The sequence below is a fragment of the Danaus plexippus genome, chromosome 14 (assembly GCF_018135715.1).
Source record: "Danaus plexippus chromosome 14, MEX_DaPlex, whole genome shotgun sequence".
Classification (NCBI taxonomy): Eukaryota; Metazoa; Arthropoda; class Insecta; order Lepidoptera; family Nymphalidae; genus Danaus; species Danaus plexippus.
The window spans coordinates 1,617,122-1,637,252 of record NC_083546.1 but is presented as its reverse complement, the minus strand read 5'-3'; the positions used below and the strand labels follow the sequence as shown (position 1 = coordinate 1,637,252).

At 30.2% G+C, this 20,131-nt stretch overlaps 3 protein-coding genes across 6 annotated transcripts; 1 reads left to right on the top strand and 2 right to left on the bottom strand.

Annotated features, from left to right (window-relative positions):
- Nucleotides 1-439: 439 nt before the first annotated feature.
- On the bottom strand, nt 440-6,291 carry LOC116769443 (mitochondrial proton/calcium exchanger protein). Its single transcript, XM_032660539.2, has 7 exons — nt 6,153-6,291; nt 4,497-5,713; nt 4,138-4,408; nt 3,606-3,753; nt 2,500-2,773; nt 1,842-2,018; nt 440-1,610 (listed from the first exon to the last, which is right to left on the bottom strand). The coding sequence occupies exons 1-7, from the start codon at nt 6,196-6,198 to the stop codon at nt 1,473-1,475; spliced, it is 2,271 nt and encodes a 756-aa protein (XP_032516430.2). The 5' UTR covers nt 6,199-6,291; the 3' UTR covers nt 440-1,472.
- Nucleotides 6,292-7,455: 1,164 nt separating this feature from the next.
- On the top strand, nt 7,456-10,084 carry LOC116769730 (oligoribonuclease, mitochondrial). 4 transcript variants are annotated; one of them, XM_032660915.2, is made up of 4 exons: nt 8,053-8,091; nt 8,168-8,272; nt 8,402-8,643; nt 9,060-9,788. In XM_032660915.2, the coding sequence occupies exons 2-4, from the start codon at nt 8,212-8,214 to the stop codon at nt 9,414-9,416; spliced, it is 660 nt and encodes a 219-aa protein (XP_032516806.2). In that variant the 5' UTR covers nt 8,053-8,091; nt 8,168-8,211; the 3' UTR covers nt 9,417-9,788. The 4 variants fall into 4 exon arrangements, with proteins under 4 accessions (XP_032516809.1, XP_032516808.1, XP_032516806.2 ...); XM_032660918.2 differs by lacking the exons at nt 8,053-8,091; nt 8,168-8,272 and adding an exon at nt 7,456-7,674 and having other exon boundaries at nt 9,060-10,084; XM_032660917.2 differs by lacking the exon at nt 8,168-8,272 and having other exon boundaries at nt 8,029-8,091; nt 9,060-10,084.
- Nucleotides 10,085-16,414: 6,330 nt separating this feature from the next.
- LOC116769603 (BTB/POZ domain-containing protein KCTD16) lies at nt 16,415-19,556 on the bottom strand. Its single transcript, XM_032660743.2, is given in 2 exon segments — nt 16,415-18,866; nt 18,869-19,556. Coding segments are annotated over 2 exon segments (825 nt in total). The 5' UTR covers nt 18,942-19,556; the 3' UTR covers nt 16,415-18,114.
- Between the last annotated feature and the right edge of the window lie 575 nt (nt 19,557-20,131).

The window sequence follows — 20,131 nt, the reverse complement described above, 5'->3', positions numbered from 1 at the left end:
TATTCAAAATGGCTGACTGAGAGCCCGTGATTTTATGATTACATCAATTGTCGTTCAGGATTCGTCTAAATGTTTTCCTAGCCATTTATTGGAGGATTCTGTACAATTTGAACCAATAGCAAATCGTTGTCTATGGTTTTCGTGAAATATTTCGCGCTATGTTTAAACCGGGAAAATCAAACACATTAAAATGTATTTCTTAACATTCCTCGGCAATTCTAAAACACAAATTTATAATTTTAAAAGGATTCACATATTAATACACTTTTATATTGTACTCGTATGAGGAAAATTCAAAAGCATATACTTTTGAGAAGCTATAGAACATATTTATAGATAGAATCAGGTCATATTGAAATATTTTTGTGTAAAATTTGGGAGGATATTAAATGCAATTTAAAATCATATTCTCATTCAGTAGGTAAATAAAACAAATTAATCACATGACAACTGTATTTTCTTAATCTTTACAGTGTCAAATCTATACGACAATGAAATTAGTTACATTTCCATATTTTGCTTTGTAAGTATAAATGTAATATACATCTTTTGGGTATGCATACTCATATATCTTACAAAAATTGCATCACATGCATTTATAAGTAGTTGTGTCAATGTACTATTTAGGAGAACTTAATTATTAAATATACTTATAATTTAATGTAGTCATAGCATACAACAGCCAATTTTACTATGAACATAGTACAATGTAGGTATTGGACAATGAAATGAATAAAATAACTAGATATTGTATGTTTTTGTAATCTATAACAGTATGGAGTAATGAGTAGAGATAAATATTGGTGTTCAGGTGGATAATACAATTTGTGCTAATACATTTAAACTAAATAAATTAAAAATAAGCTTAGTGAACATCAATCACAGAAATGCATATTCAATAACAATAATTCTCTGAAGAAACAAAAATAAAATGAATTAATAAATATTCAACAACAGTAAATTTGTATGATCTGGAATTATAATTGTTCTTATATACAGCCGACTGATGATTTTTATAACAAACTACTAAGTCACAGGTAACACGGTAATTTGTCCAATAAATATCCTGTAAGACCTTATTATAGAAATAAAATGGTAGAGGGCATTTGGAGACAATAGTTCCATGAATTTCTTTAATTCTAATAAAAAAAAATCTATTTCAATCAGATGTTTACCTATGTTATTGTCATATGATACATAGCACAAACAAACGCCCCAAACAAGACACATCCTTGTACATTTGCGTTACAAATCAACAGGACACAAAGTATAGGGAAATTAAATCTTATTTACATATTCACTAGCAGTTATTATCAAAAATATAACTCCGTTTCTATAACAGGTGCATTATGTATTTTTAATGCGCACAAGTAAACTATAACCGAACCGCTTACAACAATTACTCCTATATACTTTCTAGATATTACCTGTTAGCAATAATTACAAAATGTTTAGAAACAGAGTATATTTCTTTAAGGGTTGTCTGGCCGTTTGTTGTCTTGTTTAGTGACATCCTCGCTCTTGGGTAATGTTCCGCCTTCAGCAAATTTCTCTTCAGCTTTTTTCATCTCCCGCCTCTTCTGAGCTTCCCGGATTATATCAAACAGGTTCTGATGAACGACATTTATTATTTAATTAATCGGTAATAACAAAGACATGTATTAACAAAGCTGAAATTAAACCGATCATTATGATATAATAAAGTAAAAATTCCATTGGAAAAGAAATTCAAATTTATTTGTCATTTGAATTGAAAGCAGTAACAGGTAACAAATATCTATATTTCCTGTCACAACTTGCATATAACTCTACAAACTTTTTATTATATATATATATTATACCTTTCCATCAGACTCGTTGCTTTTATCCTGTTCCTTGGCCGCAGTAGCTGCTTTAACTAACGCCTTCTGTATTTTACTCTCCACTTCTAATATCTCTTCTTTATCCAAAAGTTCTATCAACTCTTGCATCTGTTTCTCCGATAGATTCACATTTTCGTTGCCGATTATTTCAAGCATCTAGAATATAAGTTGTTTATTGTAATACTTTTTATAAAATACTGTCGAAATTCATTGTTTTTACTTGAACATAAAAATTATATCACAAAGTAAATGTGATGTTTTTTTTTTATATTTCATGTATAATCCCATTTGTAATATTCTCCCTTGTAACTTTTTTCTACACATCATTTTATTGCCTTGTATATATATTGTTCCGTCTAAATAATAGTTCATTTAAAATGAGATATATAGTATCTCTTATTGTAATTGCATTGCAATTAAATTTACTTCTGTTGAGCCAGGACGTTAACATTATTCCTTGCTTTGTATCATATACGTACATGCTTATATACAAAGTAAAACTGAAGTTTATGCATGCATGCTTTCAGTTAACTTTTGAATGTATTGATATTTTTGCAGTGTTCAACATATGTAAGTAGATACAGATGCAATGCCTCCAAAAGATGCACCTAAATATATTGATAAATGGAAAAAATACCTTCAAAACATCATCAATCTTCAGTTGACCATCAAAGTCATCGTCCAGCCGTCCCAGTACATCTTGTATGAGTTTCAGTTTGGCTTCGTCCGGTACTTTCTGTAAACTCTTTATGGAATGCATGAGTTCATCGATCTGTATCAACTGTTCTTTGGCCACTTTAGGCTCATGCTTGGTCTGTTCTAATGTAGTCTTCAATTCTTTCTCCTTATTCTCGAGTTCTATGAGAGCGGCGTCGAGTTTGCCAATCATGTTGTTCACGGCTCGGTATAATCTAGTGAATAGTTTTTAATAAACATTTATTAATAAAAAAAAATAATAAATAAACACTTAGTCATTCCAATATTGAGTGCAATAAAAATAATGTTATGACAGCTATTTAAAGTAACGAAAGCAAGTTACAATCAAAAAAGTACACTTCACATATTTTATTGAAAAAAAAGTTTGAACTTGTAAACGTATATATATTTTTAAACTAAATAAAAATCTATTTATAAGAAATAAGGTATTAAAAATGTTATTTATATCTGTTCAATGTATATAGAAGTTGTCTTTGGTGCTATTTATATTATCTGTGCTAAATTTATTCATGAAACACTTATCAAACAAATTGAAACTCAAGGTCACAGCCTTGAGATAGTGTGTGTCGATTACAAAACAATTTTGATGATAAATTTTGTTCCAGGTGACAAACTTGTTTATTTATTATCAGAATATAGTCTTTATATTAATGGAAATAAAATCAAAAATTGTCTGTTTGCATAGATACATAGATATATCGGTCACTTTCACTTCGGATACCTTTAGATTATGATTGTTTTGATTTAAATTATTTTAAGTTAAATTAGGTCAACTTTAATTTGATTGCTACAATAACAGATTATCAATTTAGAGGAACACTTATGTTTACTTTAAAAGAATTTGTGAATATGAATTTTTGTAAAGAAAAAAATATTGTTATTATGACATGTTGCGGCTTAATTAAATAATATTATTGGATTTTCATATAAGAATAGAAAAATATGACTAAGCTCATTAATGTTATATAAAATTGTATGTTTTTAGATATAATTTTAGTTCTCTAGCAATATATATTGTATACAAACCTCCTTGCGCCCTTGGTTAATTTAATATCAGCCTGTTTTGTTTTTACAATTTCCTGCATTTCCTTAACATCTTCGCTGTAATCGAGCAATTCGGTTTTCAGTTCTTGAATACTTTCTTTCTCTAGTAGTAAAGATTTCTTCTGTTGAGCTGTAAATACATATTTTTTTGTATATTAGTCATTTATACAAATAAGTATTAAGTGATAGAAAAATCGTTTTCACAAATTTTACTACTTATTGTTCAGATACATATAAATTTAAATTAAAAATAGTAATATATTATTTAATAAATATTACAGTACTTTTGTCTATCTTATATGCAATTATTATTGTTTCTTTGGAAATAAATATTCCACATACTTTAAAGGAAGTGTGATGTTTATAAGACAATAGTATGTTTTCATACAGAAAAATATAAAATTAGAATGGTAATGAACTCTACAAACTACTCAGAGAAATCTATTTTTGTTAATATTTAAGAAATATTGGCCTGCCTTGGCCTCAAAACCGAATGGCATTTTGCCATTTTTACCTAATTTTTCTAGAGCATCTTCAATAACTTCAATATCTTTGCCTGACAAGCCCTCTTCGGATTTTATTTTAGGCAGGTCTACGGCTAACACTGGCGCTGGATCCACCATCACAGGAGTACTTTTATCATCAATAATCGGTGCTTTGTCTTTAAGCTCTTCTTTTTCTCTCTTCTTCGCCTCAAGCAACTGTTTCTCGAGCTCGGCTTCCTGCATCTCCTTTTTCTCTTCCCTAATCTTTTCTTCTTCAAGTTTAATAGCTTCCGCTTTAGCCTGAAAATATAAAAATATTTGTTAACAAAATAAATGTGAAAATTTAATATGAACATCTAGTAATAAGTATTTATATGAAATTGCGAACCTTGAAGTCAACTTTGCCTTCCTTTTCACCAATGGCAGCTTTAGTTTGAGTTGCGACTTGCTCAGGCAGTGCGGAAATGGTAGCTTTCAACTTGTATGTTGTTGGCACATGTTCGGGAACCATTAATGCTCTGGACAACAGCAACAGTGATGGTGGTACCCTCTCATTTAATGACAGATCCAACCAATTATGTAATTCCTTCCGTAGTCTCTCTTCAGAGACACCATATGCTCTCATACCTCTCGCTCGGCAAGCCTGTTGCAACTCGCTGAAATTCAAACTATCAACACCTTCCTTAGCAATCATCTTGTCATCCGCAGATAAAGATCTCAATTTCATTCTCAAATTGAATCTCAACATAGCACTTGTACCGATAGTGGTTACATTTAACACTTTACACAAAGCCACCAAATGAGGTCTCTGGAGTGAATCCAATGTGATTTCGTCTTCGAATAGTTTCGAAAATTTCATTATTTCTTCACTGGTAGCCACGTCACCTGAAGTCCTTATCCTATTAAAGAAACTTGAAAACTCCTTAGCCAGCTCTGAATGCCTGTTACTAGCCTGTGGTGCCATCTGGTCTAAGGTTTCTTGAAAGAATTTTGCCATTTCCAATTTAACTTTCAAATGTTGCTTCAGCTTATCTTCTTTTTGACTGCGACTTTCAAATGTTGATGGTAGCATATTTGGAAAAAATTTTATGAATACCGGCAGAGCAAATTCTAAAAATGGCACCACAATGAAAACAATAAAAGGTACCATTCTAAACAGATCCCCTATAGTGGTAACTAAGAGTCTATGTTCCCTTCGTGTCAGCGAGTGACCTCTCAGAATCTTGAAGAGCAAAGTAGTTGATATTCTTATTTCAATAAAGAGCAGGCGGAAACCATGATAATAATGTCTCAACTCATCCATAATTCTTTCTTTCAGGCTTTTTTTCTTTTCCACCTTTTTAGGTAACTTCTCACTTTCTTCGATTCCCTTCTTTATTGTCTCAACGGTGGCTTCGACTTTTGAAGATGGCTTAAGTGGTTCCTTCTCATAGTAATACTTACTAGTGGATATTGATCTCACCCACAAGGGATTGTATTTCTTAATAAAAATCTTCTGAGACACATCATGTTGCAATCCAATAGGTTGGGTTGTGTAATATGATAATGACCTTGAAAGAGCAATATATGGAAAGTTTTGATATTGTCTGGTCTCCCATAGTAGAGCTGGAATAAGAAACACAATTTTTCAAATAATTTTTTTTTTCCACGAAAATTTTCCACTAACTAGAAATGTTACAAAACACATTTATAATATCTACATAAACCATTTTTACAAATTTTATTCGGGAGGATAAGGAAAGTTAATGAAATATATTTTAAGAGCCTGTTCGGTAAAATTATTTGTGTATTATAGTAAAATAACCATGTGATTTTATTTTATAAATGATATTCAATGTAAACAAAAGGGTTGCTTACAAAAGATCTAAAATTGCATTGCATGTGCTCAAGTTTTGTTTATATATTTAAAATCCAAATTATTTCATCAACAACGAATTATATACATTGATGAAGTCATAGTACAATCAATCAAATATTACTAAAGGTTATAAAGATATATTTTTAATGTTAATGTTGTAATAAAATTCCATATATAAATACATACCCGATTTTTTTAAACACCGACATTGATTTAATACAATTCTATTCATTATTGCTGTATTTATCTTTAATAATAGAAAAATTAGGAAAATTAAAAACAAAATCAACCTTTAGGCACCATGACAATCTAGAAGAATAATTGCATTATTATTTTATCTGTAAAATATAAAGATGACACTTTAACACATATATTTAATCTGTTTTTCAAAACTGTATTTTAAAAATAAGAAAGGTTGTATATTACGTCGAACAAATATTTAGTATTTTTGCAAAAGAAAAAACTTTTCCCTTTATATAAAATGTAAAAGTCAGAAAAATACCGAAAAATTATAGTAATACATATTTTTTATATTGAATTTCAAATAAATAGTTGTTTTATTTAGTAAAGATATTCAATTTAATACTAAATTATACTATACTATATATAAAAAAAACTGGACTACTCGTTCATGACCTCATAAATAATATAAGAACACAATTTTCTAAATGATAGTATTTAATTATAGGTTTAAAATCAAAATAAAGTTCTTCAATGTTATTTCAATATATAGCACGATAGTCTTATATTACATAGCCATAAAATTATGTACTTATTTCCTTTCGAAGAACTAATATTCTTCATAGTTTTTTTTAATGTAAGAGTTACTTTGAATATGTTATTACATACCTACCTACTTATACTAATAGTTAGAACTGCTTATTATAGAAAAGTGTTAAAATAACAAAATATTTATATACAAATTAGCTATATAGTTTATTATATAGTTTTATGGACTATGTTGATTTAAAAACACTACCTTTGATATTGTGCAATTGTGAAAAATTTTCGCACTGTTACATAAGATTTAGAATTTGAAATTGCAGTTTTAATATTTTTTTTTTATTATAATTGTTTTCCTATAATACAAATTATATATTTATTTATTCAAACATTGCTAATTCAATAAAAATATATTTAGGCTGTGAATTGTTTATTATCTTCCGTGAATACAGTTTTAAGCGTAATCAAGGAATTTATTGGACATCTCTATATTTTTGAGTTTTATTTAAATATTTCTATTTATTAAATGATTATGGCAGGAAAAATATGATAAATAATATAAATGGTATAAGCCATTTATATAAATTATTAAGACAAGATATGTTATATTCTTTGTGATCTATATATATATATATATTTTTTAGAATATTCGTCAAGTTCTAAATTAGTGACGTTTATCCGTGTAAAACCGCTGAAATCATTTTCAGCCAATGTCGTGTAAAACAGACAAGATGTCTAAAACGTCATGTATATTAATTTACGGCACATAGGTTATAGGTTTATGCTAAAAACAAGATGATGTATTATATAATAGACTCATGATATAATAAAAGTTATTTTATTCTTACATATCAATAAAGATTTTTGTATTTATAACACTAAACATGTTAAACAGAAGTTTAATACCATTAAAGAGATGATGGGATACATCGTATAGTACCAACGGTCATTAAGATGATGAATGTTGATTCGTAGGTGTTTAAAGGTAAGAGTAATCGAGACATTCTTTATAAAACAGTAAAAATATCGGTTCTATTTTTAAAAACAAAATTTAAAGGCTTATTAACTTTCGTTTAGGTTAACATACAACTTTCATTTGATTAACAATCCTATAACTTATTTCTGCCCTTCTTCTGATATGCCAAGGAGCTGGGGCTCAACTGGCGCTAATCGTTGATTTCACTTGTGATTTGAAGGTCTTTGGATTTGGGACTAGGGATTAGAGAAATCTAAATGATGAATATAAAAACTGCTCGATTTTTTCATAACAATACTAAACTTCTAGTTTACTGTTTCCTCAATTTTCTGATTTATGGCTATGTTTTCTCTCGTTGACAGTAGCTTTGACATCTGTCAAATTAGTATTTAATTTTGCACGTTGCAACTTATATCAATACAAGAAGTAGGTACTTTGCGATTTCGTTTTATGATGTTTTTTACTTACTGCTGAATTATTATATATATGTATTTGCTTTTAGAGAAGAAATTCTAGAATACCCGAAATTGGTTTATTTCGTTTGTTATGAATTGTGTTTATAATCATTTATCATTTTTTACGAAAAGTGCATTAATCAGACCCAGTAGTAAGTATTTATTAAACTATCACTTAAACTATCAGAAATAAAAAAGTACGCAGCAAACTCTAGTAACTGTAAGAGCTCCTTAATATATATATAACATTGAAACTAATAATTCAACCATGTTCATTTAAGGTTATTTCGTGAGAATGAAATCTAACGTCCCAAAAACTTCTACGAGTGAAGCTAAACGTATAGTTTGGATCGATTTAGAAATGACCGGTCTCAATGTTGAAAAAGACCATATTCTTGAGATAGCTTGCCTTGTAACAGATGAACACTTAAATATTGTCAGCACAGGACCTAATATAATCATACATCAGGATGATGAAGTATTGAATAATATGAATCAGTGGTGTGTTACTCAACATGGTGAGGTATTGTTGTCAATAGTTCCTTATTATAGAGTAACGTTACACATATAGTATATGTTAACATAGCAAGATATTGAGTACTATATATTATATTCGAAAATTAACAATCACAATGACATGTACAAGTATCCAATGTAATCATTTAAACAAATAAATAACTGATATTTCAGAATTGTACATAAGAATGTAGTCTGATTGGGTAAATTATTTATTTCTAGTATTAATGTGAAAATCTAGAATCATAAAATGTACAAAGTGAACCTGGATATTATTGGTTTGCTTGATTTACAATCTCTTCTATGATATGATAATTACATGTAAATCCAAGGTATCTTAATAATGTTCATATTTTTATTACAGTGAGATAACACTTAGAGAAATATATTATATTAGAAATATATATACTTGTATTTTCACAGAGTGGGTTGACGGAGGCTTGTCGAAAATCTCAAATAACATTAACGAAAGCAGAAAATGACATTTTAAATTTTGTCAAATCTCATGTACCTGAGAAATTGTGCCCTTTAGGAGGAAATAGTGTTTATATGGACAGACTATTTTTACAAAAATATATGCCGAAATTAAACAACTATTTGCACTATAGAATTATTGATGTGAGTACCATAAAGGAGTTAGCTAAGAGGTGGTTCCCGAAGGAGTATTCAAGGATACCGACAAAGAAGTTTGAACATAGATGTTTGAATGATATCAAAGAAAGTGTTGAGGAACTTAAGTATTATAGAAATAATATATTTAAGGTTAATGAACCATTATAATTTTAAAAATTCTAATTTAGTAGACCAATTGTTACCAAACATTGCTTAAGATATTTTCCTGCTTTGTGATATAAAATCTCTTCAACATACACTATATATATATATATATGTATAACTTTCAAACAAATGGAAATTAGTAAATATTGTATTTTACTTGTGACTATTTTTCAATAGTAGGTATATCCATATACATGTGTTTTGAAAAATAAGCAAAATATTATTAATTAATACAAATGTGCGAGTAAATTAAGTGGTGTCATCGGATTGGAAGATTCAGAGTATTCCGTTGCCTGATTTTATTTTTCACTAATTAAACTATTTTTCATATTTATAAACAATGAATTGATGAATTCTAATAAAAGTTTACTGTTGCCTTTTGTGTCAATTATGTCATATATACATATATATATACCAAATTTGTCTGTTTGTATCATTCCATTGCTTATAATACATAGCAAGTAGAGGTATAACTGTATATTTGTTATTTTTTCTTAAAACATGTAAGGTGCCATGCCCTATATTTAATGGAATTTTCCATTTCTCAGTGTTTTTTTTTAAGGATATGTGAAATAATTGAAATAGACAGTAATTAAGACACAATTTATTAATATTGCAGATTGCTCACTACTCAAAATATATTATGCTTGTGTTAGAGTGCATCCCATTCACTCTAGCTCTCTCTTTCTATTCCCCCTCCCCTGGAGCGTTAAACGTTTATCACAACTTTGTTAGAAGTTGCACTACAACTTTAATTTCAAAAATACTTTTTTAGTTTTCACCTATAATAAAAAAAATAATATAAATAATAACAAGATTTCTAGTTACTATTTAAAGACCGTTTTTTTTTAAATACTTAGAACATATACAACTACAACCAGGAATAAATATTTACAAACAGAGTATTCCTATTAATGGATTTTGAGAAAACATTTTTTGATAAAATAAAGATTTTTATTAATGAGTATCAAAATAGTATGCTCGAGTAGTTATTAATTTTTGATTGTTGCAATAATATATAATTAGTTCTTGCCTCAATGGATTTCTTGTCTTCAAAGCTGTAAAATGACTAATGAATAACATATTATCACTTATTATTCAATGAGACCAATAAAAAGCTAGTGAAAAACAGAGAATTAGATGTCCTTTTCTTTGAGAATTAAGAATATATATACATAATTCAGAATTCTAGGACGAGTCTAGGGGTGTGAAACTACTTAAGGAAAAATTATACATGTAGCGCCATCTATATATTCGATGATCCGTTACCTTATAGTTAAGTTGTACACAATTGAAGATAGATGGCAGTGTCTATAGTAGTCTACTAAACTGCAATTTTTTTAAAATCTAGGATTATTTTTTTCATACACTGTGGCTTGTCCAAGGATTTCTTGATGTCTTATGATTCTGATATTACCAGGCTTTTTACTTGGAGATCAGACTGATAGTGAAACTAATCATTTAGCATATTTAACATAAAGGGAAACCGTTTTCATATGTAGTTACTTGCACATTTGAATTTTGAAAAGTTTAGAATAATCTAAAATAAAGCGTTGATGATTTAGATATTTTAGATATATCGTAATATTTATCGGAAAAATGTGAAGAAAAATCTGTCCTGTAAGTAGTTTATAATTTCCAAGACTTTTCAACGCAAAGTCATCACTCATCTATAGGAACATATTAAGTAGTATAGATTTGAAAAAAAGGTTAGATAATTTAAAACAATAAATCTTGTTGGTCACGTGATTTCTAAGGCCATTAGAGTTTACCTCTTTGCTCAAATTTAAGATTTCTTCATACTCGTATTACATTTTTGGATGAAATTAAACTTAATTATTAGTTCAAGTATATATACACAGATTTTCAAAATTGGGATATGTTCACAGAACGAAAATTAACCAGTGGAAATCTGTACTTGACTTAACTGTCAAGGGAAGGGGCGAAAGGATGGTACCTAACTCAAGGGAAGTTGAAAATTTTTTGGTTATATTTGTATCTTTCGACTAAACTGATTGTACACAGTTGGTATCTGTCAAAAGAAAAATAAATGGTAAAAATAAAATTTATTATAGAAATGACTGAGTAAAATTCATAGCGATATTATATTACAAAGAAATGATAACATAAATTACCAAGAATTAAAAAATGTGTTTTTGAAATACTAAATTGTGTTTTCTTAAATCATTTTTACGTCTTCTTTAATTAAAAAATCATATTAAAAAGGACACAATATTAACAGATTAAAGAACTTAGAAGTGTGCCATCTATTGTTTTTTTAAGAAAACAAAAGCAAGCCATCTATAATACGTGGCCCTGTACTAATAAGTAATAATATCTAGATATGAAAGTGACGCATCTATACTAGTGAACTAGAAGTGTCGGATAAATGTGTGCATTACTTAATGCAGATCATAATAACTCGTTCGAATCATTAAACTGTATTTGAAAAGTGTTATTGATTAATAATTACTTAACTTATTACACAATTGGAAGCAAGAGGAAGACGAAAGTAAATGTTCGACAAAATATGTAACATTTTTAACAAAAAAGTCAAAAGGCGCGGGAATTCAACAGGTCTATGAAACTATATTTTTCGGATTTGACTAAAGTTTGTTTATAAACCTTCGCACATATTATTAAATTAGGCGTTTTGGTTATTTTATAGCAACAATTAGCACCTTAATAATAATATATAAGAGTACAAATTATCAGTCATATCAGAACAATATTACATTATAATAATAAGTACAGAACCAATTTGATCTATTCATTCATGTTTTGTGGACTACGACATTAGGTAGGTGAGATTACGGATATGAGAGTTATTGCTGCTTTAAATACGTAAGATGTTCTTAAATGGAAAAAAAAACGTGTTATATTCACGACTACACACGTAAGTGACAGGGAAATGTATGATTCGACAAAAAAATATATAACTGTAGCTATGATACTCTCTTTACAAAGTATTTATGTGTAATTAAAGTTATCAATTTGTTTTGTTGGAGTGTTTTTGGGCATGCTTCATATTACCAAAAGTACGAAATTAGCTGGAGCATTTGCATCAATGAAATGTATATATATTTATATTATATATGACTAGCTCTAAGCGTTATTTCGTGTGTAATATTTTTCTGAATAATGTTTCTGATTAAAATAATATTAATAATAGATTGTAACGGTTGGAGAGTGACGTAAAATATAGTCGAAAGATATCGACTTATGTAGATTTGATTTTTTTTTTGATCTCGTTGGATATATATTAAACGTAGAAAAGTTAATGAGATAAGTGGGTTCACGAATATTATGACAATATTGTTGATGACTACGCTCTAAGAAGGTCGAGTTCTTATCCTCAACTGTCAAAGGACAGATCTTAAGGAGGTTTAGGAGATTGTATGAGAGGCGTACGAGTGTTCTTCACAATACAACCCATAGCTACCCCATCTTAAAACGTCCATTAGCTGAGTGTGTAACTTATGTACCTAATCTCATATTTAAGTTTACTGAGCTTCCATAATTAATTATATGTTTTAAATAACGATAATAAGAAATTTAAGAGTGTTACTGTGGTAAGAATTACATGCGTTACTGCATCAGGCAAAGGTCGCAAATTGCAACGATGATTTAATCGATAAAAATCGATAAATTATTATCACCTTATAAGAAATAATTATTTTCATAAAAAATAATTTTCTTATTTAATGTTCGTTTAATTATTAAGTAATATCTACAATTTAACATGTCTAACTACATTTCGGTTACTTTTCAGACGAGATGTGAATGTAACTTATATTTGATCACGGTCGATCAAACGTCGGGAGTATGTAGTTTTTTTTACAAAAATAAAGCACACGTAGTGTATCCGAAAAATACTAGTTTCATTTAAATAAACAAAACCCACGAATGTCTTAGATCTCATTATATTTTTTATTTTAATTGTGATCACTATTCTTCATAGTTCTACACGATGTAATAAAATATTTAACACTTTAAGAATATTTATCTTAAAATTTATACTGTAATTGTTTTGAACAGTCAGTTAATATCAAAAAGTAAAACGCCTAAGATGGTAAGGTACGTGAAATTCATGTTCACATATCAGGGTCATAACAAAGCCTTGACTCTTTGAAATACACACTCGTCACGAATCAGTATCCTTACTACAAGTACTGCATCGTCATATACGAAGCGTTCCCAGTTCGCTATTCAAACTAATTGAAATAATAATAAATGAAAAACTATCAACGCTCCGTCTGTAGTGACGGTACAAACTTGGGTTAGGCGTAGTTATCTGTGGTGTAATTACATGTATAGTGTTCCGGGAGAACGCCTGTTAGTTGATTAAACTACTAAACGTTCGTATAAGTTCCTGTTAAACGGCACTGTTTCCTAACGCTTTGGTATTGCAAGAGCTTCTGTTTGAACTTAAACGTACTAACGTTGGTTCATCAGAATTATAGACAAGTGGGAGCGAGAGGTATAACACTTAACAGCTAAAACTCTTTACAACTTACTAAAATACGTGGGCCTGTTCAGAACTAACATCAGTTCATCTTTGGAACGTATTTCGAAGGCAGCAGGCAGCAGGTAGGTTCTTTTCTAAATTGGTTTGGTATCGAGCTTGGACGGTGAAGGTGAGCGTTTAACGCGCGTTGGATAGAGGCCCCTTAAACCTACACCTGGGTCACAAGTCCCAGGCACCATTGAAGCTCTTCTCCCTGAAACGCGATGGACCCGGCACCCGCACGGTGAATCCATGGAATGCTAAGAAGTTTCGTCACATCCCTTATATGCTGTATATTTTTTATTACATTTTAAATAATATTTTATAACTCTTAATCGATTTTATAATTGAAATATAACCATTGGCGATATCTGTGGAGTTTTTAAAATCTGTGAGATTGTTATTTTGATTAATTCATCTATAAAGTTATAGTCTGTTAATATTAAGAGTTATCTTCAGCGTATTGCTTATTCTCTCTATGTATATCTAATTCCTTGTTTTGATATAAAAAATATTGTTTATCTAAAACAAAGTTTTTTCATATAAAGCCGAAAGACCTTACCGAAATGATTTTTCTTTTGCACTTAAGATGTTTACATGACATAGCTTTAACTGGTTGGCGGTAAACATTTAAACAAGATCGCATACCTACAGTTAAAAACATTTTTCATCACAAAATACATTAACTATTTTGGTTATAAGATTTTAATGCAATATTTACTGAGTAAAATATTATAATAACTAAAAGAATTGTAGATTTATATTTGCGATGTTCAACAATTTAATACTAGTTACTATATATTAAATTTTCCTGCCTTCGCATGATTTATAGATGTAGTGAGCGCGTGTTGTCTTTTGAACTGATGTAGACAATAGATATAATAGGTAATTGCTTTGTAAGCATGACATATTTATAAATTAATAACAATTCCAGAGCTACACGTGTTCAGCTTACAGGTCTTATAAATGTGCTGAAAGGGACCTCAGCAAATTGATTAATGTACTCGTTCCTCCATCAAAGGATTTTATATACAGGGATCAGTGAATTTTTCCTAGCCAATGAACATTGTCTCCTTAATAATGGATCATTTTGCTAGTGTTACGTATATGAGAAAATGTATTAAAGTCGCCAAAGTTATTTAAAGTTGTTCTGGGCTATAAATTGCTGTTTATGTGAGCGTTATTTGTCTGAATATAGTCTTTTGGAACATCAAGATGTACTTTTATTACAGTCTATATAAAAAAGTAGAATAACATATAAAAGATACTTTAGTTTTTAATCGGTAACAAGTTTGTAAGGGCAACCGTGAACCCAAGCGGAGATAATACAAACAGATTATAAAACTTATTAAATAATTTTGGGGATTAGAGCTAATGTTTTTGATATATTTTGCTTTGTGACTTATTTTTCATGAAACGAGCACCCCACGCTATTTTCATAATATTAATATTTTACGTTCGTAATTATTTTCTGCCTATATGGAAAATTCTTTTAGTTTGATATTATGCAATGAAAGCTTGTTTTTTATTTTACTATATTTACTTTTTAAGTCTCGCTCTTTTAATAACTATGTTCAATGTACGTTTATAGCTATCGAATATTTAATTAAATTTATTTAAACTAGTTACTCGCAATAAAAATAAAAATCACATAGTCTCTTAGATCTATTTCTTGTAATTAGTTGTAATTCTTTATCTTTGCTGAACTAGAGGTCGCGAGCGGGAACACAAAAGACAGAACTTAAGATTCTTTTCCATTGTTATCCTAAAAACAGTGATGGTGGGGCGGGAACTCATTAAATTTTAAATAACTACGAAATTGTAATACATGTAATTGTGATATAGCGTATATATTTCTATTATTCTATACTCTAATAAAAGGAATATGATTTCTATATAATAAACTTTATTATCAACAAAAAAGGTTTTATATAACATTATATAAAATTTTACGTTAAATCAGTAGAGCTAAATGCCACGTCAAACTATTGACTTCGATTTATTCTTTCGAATTTATTGAACGGGCATTTTTTTAAAAATCACACAACTGGAGTACTTCAATAAATAATATCCACGAATGAGAGTTCATTCAATACGTTTCGCACTTCTGATTCACGTGTTAGTGACGCAATCAAGTGCACTTAACATTCATGAAAGTTTTATTAACTTTTTATTCTTATCACATTTTATTTGCCTATATAAAAACGAAATCTTGGATAACTACGGACAGGACATTTAAAATGTTTTTTTTCCTTTCCAATTATCCTTTGTATACGAATGGACAAACATTTATTATCTATTTCGTTGAAGGTAAAATCCAATTCTAATTAATAATTGTCAAGTAACAAGGGCCGCCATTGTTTTTCATTAATTACTAGGTCATTACGTCACGCGCCAGCTAAAATTGTCTCAATATTCTAGAAGAATATGTATTATTTGTTATCTGTGTTAGAAGGCAGTCATGTGTAGAAGAAAGGAATAAAACAAATTGTTACATTTCAAATAAATTTATTTATTCCACTAATCCCAAACTCTAAGGTATTAAATCTGAAATGCTTACATAATGTGCCACGTAAATAATATAAAGTACATATTCGTTATTTTTGCATTTTTATTTCTGTTAATACACCAATTAATTTAAATAAAGAAAAAAACACTTCATATTTTTATGTGCGGTAACTGTTAGTATAAATTAAATATACATATCTATATATTAAATACAGATAAAACAAATTAAAAATAATATTATATTACAAACAAAGTCTTGACACTGACCACAGAATAAAATAGTTTTTTATTCAAATAAATTTAAAAATATAAAACCTTTTTTTTGTTTTATTCATTATCTGTGTAAAGTTCAAACTGTCATCCGTAGATGGAGGGCTAATACCCGCCGTTTTGCCATTAATTTCGGCAAAGTTTGCGTGATAAGCCTTAGCGAGGCCGTGTTTAAGTTTGTTCAGCATTGTCTATACTCTGTGTAATAATTAAGTTCACATTACGTGGTACTAAACACGCGAAATCATGGCCTATTTATCCCAAACAATCCTAAAATCATTAATAGTTGAATTCTAATGACTTTTAAAATATTTTATAATAACAATCTTCATTTAACTATACCTAAATAATTAATAGATGACTACTTCCTACTTATCCGCCTACAGAGACAGAAATTTGGCCAACATTTTTTTTTTAAATTAACGGGGTGTACATATGTATATATATGATACTAATATACTAGTGATATGGCTAAGATCATTAAATTCGTCTGGACTCATCTGCAAAAAAAGTTAGGACAAACGCAAAATATGTAAGTATAAGAGTGAACTTTGAAACAGATCTCGGCTACAGATGAAAGTGTTTAAGGAACCGTTTCCCCCAAACTTTCCCGTCTATTCTTTTGTTTACCGAGTCATCAAGATGTGTTTAGAAAACTTTTACATTACTTCCTAAACTACGGCAGTATTTCCAGCACTTTACTATAACAGGTACTATTAGTTCGCGCTTTATAATTAAATATTTAAATAAATATATAAGTAAATAGTTACGTAAGAGTGGCACATAGTTTATAGTTTCTAAGTAACATCAGGTGTTAAGATACAAAAGCTTCCATGTGAAATAGGAATGAGATAGTTTATTTGAAAATTTTTTTGCAATTCCAAAATACATTTTACGTCATCAATAAAATTATTTATAAAATAGATAATACATTAGAAATAGGTTTGTTACAATACATATCGTTTCTAAAAGGGGAGTAACATCTACATACGTTATTTATACATGTACCTAATATATTAAATACAATAATTTTATTTAATTATTTATAACATGAATACAGTTAAGTTCGCTTTATCTACACATCTAAATCTATGTAGAACATTTTTTAATAATACTATTTTATTTTATAAATTATTTTTTATAATGTTGAATCTAAAATAGAATTTTATATTATTCAAAATATACTTAAACTTTGTAAATGTTATATTCTAAACGAAATAAATCAGATGATTAGAGCATAAGATCAGGAACACATTTCCGTAAGAAAATTCTTAAATGATAGGTATAAGTAACAGAAAACGAGACTTAACTATCAAGTCGATTTACCTTCCGCCAAACGAAACCTTTCACCCGCCACGATCGGTGACTGAAGCCGTCAAGCCACAAGCTGTATCAGTATCACAATCCAAGGAGATATTATTCGCGCACGAATACGAATTCGTTGTAGTGGTTCCAGCGGTTTTCCTCGGAGTCTACACCTGGTTTCAGCTCGGCTGCACCTCCCGCCGTTCCGCTGCCACAGCTAGCCGTCAGTTTGAAGCCCTGCTCTTGAAGCATGTCGAAGGCTTGCTCTATGAATGAGTGCTTCAGGAAAAAGCGAGATGTGTATCTATCCGCCAGCCCGTGATCTGGGTCCCGAGACTCGTTCAGCGTCTCTCCGAAAACGTCGCGGCATAGGGTCACCTTTCCGCAGACTAAGATCCTCGACAGCTTGCGGAACTTGACATCAGCGAGGCCGTCGCGTCCAAAAGCAAAACTCCCGCGGTAACCGACCGTGATACAGCCGCGCTCGCGGTTCGGTGGACGAGGATCGGCTTCTCTGACGGCGTTCTCGAGCCCCAGCAGTCTGTAATGCTTTGCTTCCCGCGCGAGCCGCTTATGCTCGCGGAAGCACTCCGGGAGGACGAGGCCGCCGTCTCGGAGATAATCTAATACATAGCGGAAGAGGACGCCGTCGCGGTCGAAGAAGATTCTACCCCGAGCGTCTCTCGGATGGTCGGGATCGTTGAGCGCGGCGGCCGGCAGCGAGTCCGGCTCGAGCAACAGCGTTTCGCGAGTAGTGGCGTAGTGCACGCCGCCGACGTTGAGCTCGAGGACCTCGGGCGGAGCGTCCGCCATGGCTGGAGGCTGAGGGCGCAGTGTCGCGGCTGCGCGCCCCTCCTGACCCACTTCCCTCCGACCGACCCCGCCCGCCCTCTCCCATCAATAACACACGCCCGGGTTACTGACTTGGACGTAATCATTTCCTACCCCTTCGAACTTAACTCTTCGTAAAAATCCTGCAAGGTCGTCCATTGTCACTTAACAGATGATTTATCGTTCTCAAATATTTTGGAAAGCTATCACATCATTGATGACTCTTCATTAACAATAACTAAAACCTGAATCAACAATTTACAATTTCGGTTGAATTTTATTTACAAGTTAGTAAGAATAATGCGCACATGCTTGAAATAAAAAAAAAAATCTGTAGTGATAGTGGCTATATTTAAGATAACATAAGAATGAGAATGTCTACAAATATTATAGTATAATAATAAATTAATTAATATATATTAATGTAACTAATCTGCATTTTCGATGTTATATCACCCAAGACATTTCTTACTCGAGTAAGCTGGCGTATAAGAGGATTGTGGATACCAAATAATTAATTAAACATTTGTAATGTGATAGGATAAAGATACTACCTACAATATAATATAAGTAAATAGAAGGGTAAGATTTGATGAAATCACGATGTAGGTCATACTTTTTCTCTGATTATACGAATTTTCAGAACTTTTCGATACTTCGACATAGGTGTATCTTATAGGTACGTATAATATTATGTGTAATAAAATAAAAATATATTTTTTATGTTTTTATTTCTTAAATTCTTTTTAATTTTTTTCATCATATACATTTAATCTGATATACATATTAATTTTAATATAAAAAATTAAGAAAAATATTTTTTTAAATAACTAATCAAAGACACAAAAAAGCGGATCGCGACCGAGAATGTTTATAATAAAGGGTCAACTGATGCAAGATTTTAGCGCCTCCATATTGGTCTTGGTTGTTTTTTTTACTTAATCCCTCCATCGGGACTGGCTGTAATGCGACATGCGATAGAGTATAAAACAAAGTGAGGCAATATAAAAAAATTATTTTCCTTTAATTTATTACTGTTTAGTTAATGTAATACATAAACATACCTAACATCCAAAAACATGAATAAGTAAATATAGCTATCTGTGTCAATCGCTTCCTTCTAAACCATAAACATGAAAATCATGGTTTAATGTCGGCTTTACTGAATTTCGTTTCATATGAGTAACATCAAAAGCAATACTCGTTGGAACAAGAACCAGTCGCTTTTATTTTAAGAGCAGTTCCATGAATATCGTGGGCTTTGCTTCCATAATGGACGAAGCGTCCGAATTTTTAC

Coding starts and splice junctions, on each gene's coding strand:
- LOC116769443 (XM_032660539.2), bottom strand. CDS start 6,198: ATGAATAGAATTGTATTAAATCAATGTCGGTGTTTAAAAAAATCGG. Junction 4,409..4,496: donor AAGGCAAAGTTGACTTCAAG/GTTCGCAATTTC, acceptor TTATATTTTCAG/GCTAAAGCGGAAGCTATTAA. Junction 1,611..1,841: donor GCAACGAGTCTGATGGAAAG/GTATAATATATA, acceptor GTCGTTCATCAG/AACCTGTTTGATATAATCCG.
- LOC116769730 (XM_032660915.2), top strand. CDS start 8,212: ATGAATTGTGTTTATAATCATTTATCATTTTTTACGAAAAGTGCATTA. Junction 8,273..8,401: donor TGCATTAATCAGACCCAGTA/GTAAGTATTTAT, acceptor TGTTCATTTAAG/GTTATTTCGTGAGAATGAAA. Junction 8,644..9,059: donor GTGTTACTCAACATGGTGAG/GTATTGTTGTCA, acceptor GTATTTTCACAG/AGTGGGTTGACGGAGGCTTG.